The sequence below is a fragment of the Leucopleurus acutus genome, assembly GCF_964270905.1.
Source record: "Leucopleurus acutus genome assembly, chromosome: 19".
NCBI lineage: Eukaryota > Metazoa > Chordata > Mammalia > Artiodactyla > Delphinidae > Leucopleurus > Leucopleurus acutus.
Window position 1 is genome coordinate 9312812 of NC_139161.1, and position 12630 is coordinate 9325441.

Sequence of the window (12630 nt, forward strand, 5' to 3'; positions counted from 1 at the left end):
TCTGTTCAGTGATTTGCTTCTGTTCCTGCAGTGCACTGTGGCCATCCCCTCAGGTCAGTGTGCAAAGACCTTCATTCTTTTCGTGGCTGTGCTGTATCTTATAGCATGGCTAGATCATGCCTTACTTTCAGGCTGAGTATTTTAAATTAGGGTTGTGGGTCCTTACCTGGTAGGTTACCACACACATTTGGGGCTTGCTTTAAATATTAATTGGTGAAGATACAGGATAGTGCAGCTTGCAGTGTTATTTGCCTCCAATATCAAAGGACTGTATCTTTCTCACTGAACTGTGAAAATGGTGATTATGAATTTTGAATTGTTTCTTCTCTTCAGGGGCAGATAAAAGTAGCCAAGAGGCGGGTCGTGATGGCGTCCCTCTACCTGGGGACAGGTCCTTTGGAACAGGAACTGGTAAGGTTTAAGCAGGGGTGGTCCTACTGGCAGTAGTGAGTCACCCTAAAACCTCGGGCTGTGTAGAGCCGTGGAGTTGGGGTAGAGCCGCCCTCCTTGGCCTGCGTCTCAGGCCAGCTTTTGTTCTTGTTGCCCCAGATTCTGGGGCACGTCAGGAGGATCAGGTAGGGGTGCAGGGAGATGTGATCCTGGGCCTCCTGACCTTGCTGGCCCGTGTCCTCCTCACCCTGCGCAGGGGCCGTAGGCCATCTGTCTGCCAAGCCGGAGCTCCGAGAATTGTGACCCGCAGGCCAAACCTGGCCACTGCCTATTTATGTGTGGAATATGGGCTAAGGATGGTGTTCACATTTTCTTTTTTTAAAATTTATTTATTTATTTATTTATTTTTGGCTGCGTTGAGTTTTTGTTGCTGCGTGCGGGCTTTCTCTAGTTGCATTGAGTGGCGGCTACTCTTCCTTGCGGTGCGTGGGCTTCTCATTGCGGTGGCTTCTCTCTTTTTTTAAAAATAAATTTATTTGTTTATTTTATTTTTGGCTGCGTTGAGTCTTTGTTGCTGTGCTCAGGCTTTCTCTAGTTGTGGCGAGCAGGGGCTACTCTTCGTTGCGGTGCGCGGGCTTCTCATTGCAGTGGCTTCTCGTTGCGGAGCACTGGCTCTAGGCACGCGGGCTTCAGTAGTCGTGGCGTGCGGGCTTCAGTAGTCGTGGCGTGCGGGCTCTAGAGTGCAGGCTCAGTAGTTGTGGCGCATGGGCTTAGTTGCTCTGCCCATGCGCCACAACTACTGAGCCTGTGCTCTAGAGCCCGTGAGCCATGACTACTGAAGCCCGTGCACCTAGATCTTCTGCCATGTGGGATCTTCCTGGACCAGGGCTCAAACCCGTGTCCTCTGCTTTACATTTTCAATGTTTGGCAAAAGATCAAAAGAGGAGTAGTAATTGTGTCACATGAAAAGCATGTGAAATTCAGATCTCTGTGTCCATAAATGAAGCTTTATTGGAGGATAGTGACTCTCATTAATTTTTGTTCTGTCTATGGCTGCTTTCTTGCTACAGTGGCTGAACTGAGTAACTGTGACAGGGATCATCTGACCTGCAAAGCCCAAGATATTTACTGTCTGGTCCTTTATAGAGAAGGCTTTCTGAGTCTGTGTTAGACAGAGGAGCCAGCATGGCAGGTCGAGCTGGCTGTTGCTTTCGCCCAGGGCTGGTGTCGGGTGCGGGTCTGCGGCCAGCCTGGCTCCACCTAGACTTGCTGTCATGCCGTGCTTGTCCCTTCCAACGAGACACGCGGGGCTGGGAAGGAGCAGACGTCAGCTGTTGTGCAGCGGGTGCTTCCTGTAGGACGAGCCCAGCGCAGAATCTGTAGGTTGAGCTGAAGTGGGTGTGAATGAGGTCGTTGTGTTGTCGGAGTCCCTGGATGGCTTTCTACTCTGAGGGAGTGAGATGGACCCTTGCCCGCAGCAAGTGTTTCTTGGTTTGCCTTGTTCAGCAACCCCCAGGGCATAGCTGGAAGAGAACAGGGGCTGTGGTAGGGGGCAGGAGAGAGCCCACCCCTTCCCTTCCTGTGTGAGGAAAGGCTGCCCCGCTTTCAGGACGTGCTCTTAGCTGCCACCTCGGGAAGCGTGTTTGTTCTCCTGGGAGAAGAATGCCACGTCCAGCCTGTGGAGAGTGGCAGTGGGCAGGTTGTGTCTTGGATTTATTCGTTCAGCAAATATTTACTGAGTGATGTCTGTGTGTGGGGCGCTGTTTGTTGTGTGCCTGTAAGGATGATCCATTGGAACGTGTGTGGGAGCTGATGTCTTAGTGTTTTCAAGAGCGGCGAGGTCCAGACCCTTGGGCACCGCGTCCCTGACTCCCAGAGCCTTCATTCTGCCAGGCCCGGGCCGCAGACGCCATGTCTTCGGATTACGGTTACCGCGGTGGCCTCAGGTGAAGAGATTCTGCAGCGTTGGCTTCTGGGCAAGCGTGGCTGGTGTGTGCGTGTACATGCTTGTGTGTGTGTTCAAAGAGGACCGTGGGGGCATTAGCTGACAGGTTGGTTCATTTCTTTAATACATAACCGTCTTTTCAGATCTTTCATTTCTGTTCTTTGGGGTCTTTTCTTGGCAGGTGGATTGCCTGGAAAGCACTCTAGAAAAGTCACTCCAGACGAAGTTTCCTTCCGACCTCAGGGTGTCCATTCTCTTAGACTTCACGCGGGGCTCAAGAGGTAGGTCTGACGCCCTCCCTGGCCCCCTGATTCTTCCCTGTTCAGGAAGAACGAGGAATTACACCCTCACCGCCCTGTCCTTAGCCAGCAGCAAGGCTATTTGAAGCCCTTCTGGGATGGCCCAGGACGGCCTGTCCGTCAGGATTCTGTCTGTGGCAAGTGACCGACAGTCCAAGTAAAAATGACTTTGGGAAAAAGAGAATTGTTTTGACTTCCACGTCTGACCTGATTCGGGTGGGTCGTGATTTGGGGCTTGGACCTTTAGGCTGGCTTCATTCTCTGGCTCCTTGCGGCAGCCTCTGGCAGTCCCAGGCCCATCTTGCCACATCTTGTCCACTGGAAGAGCATCTGCTTCCCTCGTGGTCAGCCTGGCGCTCCTGCATGGCCTGTCTCGGGCTCTGTGCCGGGCCTCCTGAGCGTGCTGACCGGCCCAGCCTGGGCCTGCGTGCCTTCCCAGAGCTGGGGTGGACAGAGTCATCTTCACCCAGAGCAGAAATATGAGAGCGGGGCTGGGTGGTGCCCCCGGGAGGAGATTGGGTGCAGTTACCATGAGGCGGGTAGAGGGTGCTGTGGGGCTGGAAGAGCGGATGTCCGCTACACGGGCCGCTCAGTCCTGCCCCGAGATGTGGTGGGTGTCCAGGTAGAAGCTGTCCCGGAGCCCCTCTGGCTGAAAACAGCCCCCGGCGGTCTGACTTGGACGGCTGCGCAGGCCCTTGGTAGGTGGCGCTGCACTGGCGGGCTGCATGTTTTTCCTGGTGTGACTCTGCCGTCCTTGCTCTCCTGCTTGCCCACGTCTTCAGGAAGGAAAAACTCTCGCACGATGCTGCTCCCACTCCTGCAGAGGTTTCCAGAACAGGTCCGAGTGTCTCTCTTCCACACGCCTAACCTCCGTGGGCTCCTCCGGCTCCTCATCCCCGAGCGCTTCAACGAGACCATCGGCCTGCAGCACATCAAGGTGTACCTCTTCGACAACAGCGTCGTCCTGAGCGGGTGAGTTGGCTTCCTTCTGTCGGGGTCTCCAGGGCAGAGACCAGCAGCACGCAGAGAAGGGAAGGTCCGTCCCCGCGAGCCTTCGAGGGCCTGCTGCTACGTGTTTAGTCTGGTTGCCTGGCCCTCCCGGCGTCTTCCCGGTGTCCTGTCTGCCACGGAGGCTGGAAGCCACGAAGGGCGACTGAAAGCTGGCCGTGGTTTACTGAGCCCTTACTCTGTGTTTGCTCCTGGGTGAGCCCCTCGTGTACTGTCTCAGCTAATGCTCACTGTCACCCCACGTGGTCTTTCCCTCACTTTGTACACAAGAAGCCCGAGAGGACAAATAACTTTGTCAGGCAGGGCTGGGTGGGAATCCAGGCCCTTTGGGGGACACTGGGGCCAAGCCCGAGTGGTCCTTGGCTCTGTAAGTGTCTGCATCTCCTCTCGGTGGTCAGCTCGGTGAGGGGACGGCCTTGCGGTCACTCCTCTGTGTCACCTTAGTGTCACTCTCGCCCACCTCTCGTGAGCGGCCAGGCTCAGTAGCTGTTTGTTTTATTTTATTTTATTTTATCTATTTATTTATTTATTTTTGGCTGTGTAGGGTCTTCGTTGCTGTGCGCGGGCTTTCTCTAGTTGCGGCGAGCAGGGGCTACTCTTTGTCGCGGTGCGCGGGCTTCTCATTACAGTGGCTTCTCTCATTGCGGAGCACGGGCTCTAGGTGCACGGGCTTCAGTAGTTGTGGCACGCGGGCTCAGTAGTTGTGGCTCGTGGGCTCTAGAGCGCAGGCTCAGTAGTTGTGGTGCGCGGGCTTAGCTGCTCTGCGGCATATGGGATCCTCCTGGGCCAGGGCTGGAACCTGTGTCCCCTGCATTGGTGGCCGGATTCCTAACCACTGCGCCCCCAGGGAAGCCCGTCAGTAGCTGTTTGTTAATTGGCTGCTGGTGCACCTGATCCAAGTTGGTTGCTCCCCTGCTCCTGCTGGTGACCCTGAGACCGGGGTCACCAGCACTTGCTGTCGCACCCTATCGCCTGCGTCCTCACCTGCTGCTTTCCTCCCTGTAGCGCAAACCTGAGTGACTCCTACTTCACCAACCGGCAGGACCGCTACGTGTTCTTGCAGGACTGTCCTGAGATTGCGGACTTCTTCACGGAGCTGGTGGACGCGGTGGGGGACGTGTCCCTGCAGTTGCAGGGGGACGACACAGTGCAGGTGGTGGAGGGGATGGTGCATCCTTACAAAGGTAGGGTCCCGGGCTCCTCGCCCTCCTGAGCCTGGGGGTGGTGAGGGTGAGGAGGGCGCGCCTCTGGGGGCCTTGCCACGGGTTTAGGAGACTTGGGTGGCAGAGCCTTGTTCTGCTTTTGTCTTTGGAGCCAGACAGACGTGACTCACTGGCTATCGGTCATGCTCTGCGGGTGAGGGAGCCGCCGGGGAAGGTGGGATTGTGGGCTTCGGGTCTGGGTGCCCGCGGGAGTGAGCCGGGAGCCTGCCCTGCACTTACAGGAAGCGGCCTGGTGGATGGCCACCCCCCTCAGGGCCACCTCCTGTGACTCTGGAGCACAGAAGGTCTGTGGCTCTCGGCTCCATTGAGGTCTGCGGCCTCCTGCCTGGAACGTGAAATGGGAGAGTCCTCAGTCCTGCTCACTGGAAACAGGCAAACCCTGGCATCTAGCATTCCCGGGCTATTTGCATTCCTGTGATTCTTGTGGCCGTGGCTTCCTGGTGGCCTTTAAGGAGGCCTGCTGCTGAATTTGCAACCGTGTCAGCAATGTGGGGAACGGGTTAAACCTAGCCCATGTGAGGAGAAGAGCCAGAAAGGAAGCATCTGAGTGGGGATGTCTGGTGGGAACCCTGTCCCGGGGGCCTGGGGATCTGTGCACTGTGGAGCCAGCCCGTGATCTGAGTGCCTGCCTTGCCTGCTGCCACTACGCCTGTGTGCTGTAGAGTAGTATGATAATTACTGTTATGATCTAAATTTCCACAATACAAATTCATGGAAGTCTGTGTTCTCTTGCATTATATGAGTACCTACCTAGTGTTCTCAATTTTACCCTCTGGCTCACAGAGCCTGAAATATTTACTGTCTGGCCCGTACAGGAAACACTGGCTGACCCCTGATCTAACTTAACAGGCCTGGCGTGAATATGCAGAAAAAAGGGCCCCCATTCGGGGCAGAATTGAGAGTCAGCACGCTCAGAGGGCGTGGGGGGCTGGGCACAGCTGTGTTCGGGACCAGGGCAGCTCAAGAGAAGCAGTGAGTGAGCGGCCCCCATGGTGGCCGCCGTCAGTAAGGAGGGATCCCCGCAAGCAACATTCCTTCTCTGGGCTGTTGCCCAGCCCTGGAAGGCACTCGGGCGTGTGCGCCTGTTCCCAGCCCAGAGCGCGAGAGCGGTGACCAGGACAGTCGTGCTGCCCGTCTCTCTCTTGTTGATCAGCCCTGCCCGAGGCTTGCTATTCTGTCAGTTTTTTCAGAGAATCAACTTTTGACAATGTTGAAGTTACCTGTTTTTATATTGTTGTTTTCTTTCTGTTACTTTTTGCTTTATATAATGTGCTTCCTTGTACTGTATTTTTTGGCCTTTCCTGTTGTTTTTTCTCCTAACTTCTTGAGTTGGATGCTTTAGCTCATTAACTCTCTTATCATCTAGTGATAGAATTTAGACTCACTTCTTTTCCCTTCATTGTGTCCATGCAGCCACTCGTCACTGGTGTCCCGTGTGAAAACAAGGCCCAGAGCCTGCCTGTTCACCTCTGACCCTTTGTGGCTCGCTCTCCTGCTCTCTGGTCATACTTAAACGTGTCTCTGTCGGACACATGTTCTTTCGGACGTGTAACATGCACACTAGTCACGTGTGTGCAGCTTATGTACGTGTTCATAGTGGGTTGGCTCCCAGAAGCCCCCTCGGGTCCCTAGCCAGGCACGACCCCCGTGTGCCCACTATCCTGACCACTGCCGCCCTCAACTAGTCTTGCCTGTTTTTGAACTTTTCGTAAGTGGATTGGTAGAGGCCTTTTCATTTCCCCCTGAGTGCAGGCTTCTTGTGGCAAGATCCTTTTCCGGGCATTTCTGTCCACAGAGGAGCCTCACATGGGCCCGGTGTCTTGTGCTCAATCGAGACGTGTTTGGTGAAGGATCAGTTGTGGCATCTGTGCTTGCCTGTCACATGCCATGTGGTGTGTCTCCCGTGCTGAATGGGAGTCCAGAGCCTCCCTTCTCTGCTCCTGACTCCCCTTTGCCATGTCTCCCTCTAGGTGACCGGGCTGCGTATTGCAAGGCAGCCAATAAGAGGGTTATGGATGTGATCAACTCAGCCAGGACCCGCCAGCAGATGCTGCATGCCCAGACCTTCCACAGCAACTCCCTCTTAACCCAGGAAGATGCAGCCGCCGCTGGAGACCAGAGGCCAGCCCCAGACACCTGGATTTACCCATTGATCCAGATGAAGCCCTTTGAGATTCAGATCGATGAGATTGTCACTGAGACCCTGCTGACAGAGGCCGAGCGAGGCGCTAAGGTCTACCTTACCACTGGCTACTTCAACCTGACCCAGGCCTACATGGACCTGGTCTTGGGCACGCGAGCTGAGTACCAGATCCTGCTGGCCTCGCCGGAGGTGAACGGCTTCTTCGGGGCCAAGGGGGTGGCAGGTGCCATCCCGGCCGCCTACGTGCATATTGAGCGGCAGTTCTACAGTGAGGTGTGCAGCCTGGGGCAGCAGGAGCGGGTCCAGCTGCAGGAGTACTGGCGGAGGGGCTGGACGTTTCATGCCAAAGGTACGTGGCAGCCGGCTGGCCAGAGGATGGCCCCCATGCCGGACAGCCGGGGGGTGGACCAGTTGGCCCACTTGTTAGCGCCCGTGGTGCCGGTGCCTGCCTGGTAGAGCCCTGCCCCTTCCCCCGTCTGTCTCCATGACAGCCCTGCGGGCACATCACAGTCATCGCATTTATGTGCATTTCAGTTATGCAAGATCTCTCCCAAAACTTATAAACTCAGATCATTTGGGGGGCTGTTTTAAAAAATATACACATAACCTCTCCCCTCAAATAGATGAAAAGGCACGTGCTTTAGTCTTTCTGTGATCATCCGAGTTCTCCCCATTGGCCCTGCCCTTCTTGGGGACAGAGAGGGTTCCTTAGGGATCATTTGTTTGGCGTCAAACAGCCCACTTTTTCAGTCCCTTCCTCAGCAGTCCTGTTTTTTCCCCTATGTGCCAAACCTTCGTGTTTTTTTTTTTTTTTATAGCTGAGAAAACTGAGGCTATCTACTTAGAATGTTTACATGTACCGGACTGCCTCAGGGTGGGTCAGAGTGTGAATTGCATATTGTAATGGTCTCTCTTGCACAGTTATGTGCATCTGTGGGGCAGCCCACATGTGGCACAATCCCAGGGGATAGCCACGATGTGAACAAACGGGTTTAGAACCCTGTGCCTTCTCCATGCCGAGGGCATCTGCCTCTCGAGTGTGACTGCTCCTTTCTGTCCTCCGGGAGACCCCATGGCCAGCTCGGTTAGTCCTGTGTGTAAAGGAATAGTGGACAGCATGGGGACCCCAAGCCCCGACTGAAGTGCCTGGCTTTCCTGAATTCTTGCTGGTGGTTCAGAGACCCATTTTGCTCCTGCGCTAGTCCTGGGGGCTTCCGGAGAGCCTGAGCGAGGCGGGAGGGGGATGGTGTTGTCACAGCCACTCATCTATGTTGTTTAGACTTGAGGTCACTTTGAACCCTTAGGTTGGACTCTTGTTTCCTTAAACCATTGGTTTCCATCTGGAGGTATACTAGGAAATCCCCCCAGGCCACCCTAGGCCTCCTGGGTCCAGCCCTCTGGGATTGGGTGGTTTCCACTTGCTACTGTGAGGCCTGCGTGCCTGCTCAGGCAGGTGGCACTGTCTGGTGTGGGAAGTGAGCTCTGCCATTGTACCGATCCTGGATGTGTCATGGGCTAAGCCCGGCTGGTGATTAGGTGTCTCCGGGCAGGCAGGCCAGCCCACGGGGGTGTGGAAGGTATTTTAGGATTGGCTCTGTTACTTCTGAGAATAACAGTGGTGCCTGGGGTGGGGTAGTGGAGACAAAGAGCTGGATAGTGGGAGGAGCTTTGAGCTCTGAGGGGACCTGTGTGCCTGGCGAGCCGCGCAGAGGCACGTTGAGAGCGCTCGTTCCTCGTCTGCCCTGTGGCTGGGTCGGTGCGGAGGGTCCCTTGTCACTTTGGGGCCCCCAGCGTAGCCTGGCCCATCAGTTCTGAGTGTGCTGTGGGTTATTTCCGTGAAGCTGCGCTGATAAACGTGCAGTGACTCCCCAGTTACCGTTGAAACAGAAACACCCAACCGGCTTTTCCAGTGTGTCTCGCCTTTTCCCGGACTGGCGTGCTCCAGCCGCTCCCTCCTGCCGCACGCCCTGTTGCGGGTGGAGCCCTGCCACCTGGCAGCTGGCTTAGTGGGGAAGGCCAGGAATCCCAGGGTGTGTGCAGTAGAGGGGGAGGGGGAGAGCACGACGGGGCACGTGGAGAGGGGCTTCCGCGCAGAAGACACCTCACCCTAACAGCAGGAGCCAAAGGTCAGATCACTCAGCGCTGAAATGAGAGGCCAGGCCCTTCCCTGCCTAGTGGCTGTGCTCGATAGTGGGGGCTCTTACGTCAGCCCCCCTTTCTGAGTCATCTCTTGATGGTCATTTCCCCCAAAGCAACCTAGGACAAGGAGCTGGCAGCGCAGGTGGCGCTGGATTTGGACTGTGGAGTGGTGGACCATCTACTGATTGCCTGCCCTGTGCAGAGGCCATGCTGGGTGCAAGCGGTGTGTCTGCGTTTGGGCCCTGGAAAATTCTTCCCCATGGCTGAGTGGTCTATACTACAGTTCCCTTCCCCGGGCTCCTGCTCCCAGAAGCCCTTGGGCGATGAGGGGGAACGGGGACACCGTGTTCCCGCTTCCAGACTCTTGCCCTCCGAGAGCGCTGTCAGCGCTGCATGCCTCTGGGAGTCAGGCACCCTGAGGCTCTGGGCCCTGACTGTGTTGAACCTGCTGGTGGCCACGTGCGAGGCGATGCAGGAAAGCTCCGCTCGGTCCAGGCCTGTGGACGCTGGCAGGCGAGGTGGGGAGAAACAGCCTTCTCGTGGGCAACGGCCACGCCAGTCCACGGGTGCTAGTGGATAGCAGTGCAGTCTGGTGACGGGAGGCCCCGAGGGCTGGGGTGTACTCTGTTGTTTTCTGCTCACCGAATGTCGCCAGGAACGTGGAGCAGGGGTGCATGCTCGGCTGGAGCAGCGCTGGCTCTGCCCAGTGGCCTGAGCGGAGGCCGCCTCACTGGCTACTCTGTCGATTTCCTAGCAGACTTGAATATATATCCCATTTTAGTAAGTTGAGCTGCTTCAAAGAACCAGAGGGACCTTCCACTCTTTAAAGGCATGTACTAGAGACCCCTTTGGCAATGTGGTCCCATCTGGTTAGTTTTTATTGGGAGTTTTTATCTGGTTAGTTTTATTACCCTGGGTAAGCATGATGTGGTGGACAGGTTACCATGATGGGAGTCTCGAAGCCTGGTTCTCGGCCCAAATTTGCCTTTGGCACAAATGGAGGGACCAGGTTCAACCTCCGTGTCAGCTGGGGCGATGGCTTTGGGTTGTACTCAGAGGGAATGGTGACATGCATGCGTTCGAGTTTCTGTGAAGTGACCGTGCGGTTCATGGGCGAGGAATAGAGTCCCAGGGGTCGTGGCAGGGACGCCATGTGTGGCGTCAGAGGGCTGGGACCCCTGGCGAGGAGAAGCATCCTCCTCACCTATAGTTTTTTTTTTTTTTTTTTTTTTTTGCGGTACGCGGGCCTCTCACTGTTGTGGCCTCTCCCGTTGCGGAGCACAGGCTCCGGACGCGCAGGCCCAGCGGCCATGGCTCATGGGCCCAGTCGCTCCACGGCATGTGGGATCTTCCCGGACTGGGGCACGAACCCATGTCCCCTGCGTCGGCAGGCGGACTCTCAACCACTGCGCCACCAGGGAAGCCCTCCTCACCTATAGTTTTGTTGCTGATCTCCCCATGGCTCAGTGAAGGGCGACACTGAACCCGGAAGTCTTATTACCAGCATCTGCTTGGCCTCAGGAGGGTTTTGGGGGTGTGGGAGGGTAGGGGTCCACCTTCGACATCCGTCAGTTGGCAGCGCTTCTGATTGGTGGTTTGTCAGCTTCCTGTTGCCCGGCCTTTGTTCCTCTCCTGGTGGGTGAGGTGGAACAGGGTTCTGGGAGCGGGGGAGCATTCCGACCTAATGGGGAGCACCACCAGCTCAGCTGGAGTTTAAAGACTTAGTTTTTTTAGATCAGTGTTAGGTGCACAGCAAAACTGAGAGGAAGGTACAGAGAGTTCCCGTGTTCTCCCTGCCCCCCAACACATGCACAGCCCCCCCACTACATTTATTATAATTGATGAACCCACAGAGACGCGTGATTGTCACCCTGAGTCCACGGTTTACATCAGTGTTCATCTTGGTGGTATACGTTCTGTGGGTTTGGACAAATGTATAGAGTAGTTTCGCTACCCTAAAATCCCTCTGTGCTCTTTTGTTTTTTTTAAAATAAATTTATTTTACTTGTTTATTTTTGGCTGTGTTGTGTCTTTGTTGCTGCGCACGAGCTTTCTCTAGTTGCGGCAAGTGGGGGCTGCTCTTCGTTGCTGCGTGCGGGCTTCTCGTTGCAGTGGCTTCTCATTGCAGTGGCTTCTCTCATTGTGGAGCACGGGCTCTAGGCGTGCGGGCTTCAGTAGTTGTGGCCCGTGGGCTCAGTAGTTGTGGCACACAGGCTCTAGAGCGCAGGCTCAGTAGTTGTGGTGCACGGGCTTAGTTGCTCTGCGGCATGTGGGATCTTCCCGGACCAGGGCTCGAACCTGTGTCCCCTGCATTGACGGGCGGGTTCTTAACCCCTGCACCACCAGGGGACCCCCCTGCTCTGTGTTCTTGTGCTCTGCCTATCTCCCCCCAACACCCCTGGCCTCCGCCCTGGGCAATCGTAGATTTTTTTTATTGTCTCCATAGTTTTGCCGTTTCCAGAATATTATATAGTTGGAATCATACAGCCTGAAGCCTTTTCAAACAGGCCTCTTTCACTTACCATGCATTGAAGTTTCCTCCACGTCTATGCATGGCTTGATAGGTCATTTCTTTTTAGGGCTGAATGTATATCATTTTTTGGATGGACCACGGTTTGTCCTCTCGCCTACTGAACAACATCTCAGTTGCTTCCAGGGGTTCCCCTTTTAAACTTGGTCCTGGTTGAGAGTAGGGTACAGGGTACCAGGAGCAGGATGGCGTTGTCAGCGGTTGTGCGTGCTCTGTCTACCTTGTGCCAATGAACTAACCTCTTTAGGTCTTGGAGAGGCAGCAACTTCAGGGGAGTCTGAGTGAGTATGAAGTGTGTCAAACGTAGTTCTCGCATCTTCTTAGCTTTCTGCTCCATGGAGAGGAGGGGGCTGAGAGGTGGTGTATGCACCATCATGGGATTTCTTGCTGTGAGAGCAAGGGACACATCCATGCTGGGGGACGTGGGCTCTGCCTGCTGTTAAGATGTTGACTTTGATTTCGTGTGGATGCAATATTCCAGCATTAACAGCACGCTGTGTGTGGTGAGGGCGGGACAGGGCCATTGGATTAAGAGATTTCTGGCTTCTGCTGACAGAGGAATCTGTTAATGATTGTGAGAATTGTCACTATTTTTACTGCCTTCCCGATAGGCCACTTGGCATGGCGCCCAAAGGTGAACTTGTAGTGAGAACCAGGGCAGCTCCACCCTGTTTGTGGGGCACATGTGAGGCAGTTCTCACCTGGGGATGGGGTTGTGCCTGGGGCAGTGCCGCTCACCTTGGACCGAGCAGGCACCAGCCTCCGGGCCTCTTGGAGTGTTTTGGTTCTGTTCTGGCTTCAGAATAGGTGATGCTTATTCATTCATCTGAGGTTAGGACTGTGATGTCTTCTGTCCCCTCTTGTTTTTACAGGGATCTGAGAACCCTCTGAAATTTATTGCAGAATATTGTGTGGGGAGGAGAGGGAGGGGTGCATAATTTTGAATTTTTCCT

At 55.2% G+C, this 12630-nt stretch overlaps 1 protein-coding gene across 4 annotated transcripts in view; it reads left to right on the forward strand.

Moving 5' to 3' along the window:
• Positions 1–12630, forward strand: part of PGS1 (phosphatidylglycerophosphate synthase 1) — a gene marked incomplete at its 5' end in the record, with an annotated part of 44578 nt that overhangs the window by 11557 nt on the left and 20391 nt on the right. For all 4 annotated transcript variants that reach the window (XR_014326952.1, XR_014326953.1, XM_082860705.1 and 1 more), the window contains 5 exons: positions 334–411; positions 2517–2616; positions 3417–3606; positions 4648–4826; positions 6836–7357. Coding sequence is in view for 2 of the 4 variants with exons in the window: in XM_082860705.1 (XP_082716831.1) it covers positions 334–411; positions 2517–2616; positions 3417–3606; positions 4648–4826; positions 6836–7357 (1069 nt within the window). The remainder of the gene's footprint in view (positions 1–333; positions 412–2516; positions 2617–3416; positions 3607–4647; positions 4827–6835; positions 7358–12630) is intronic.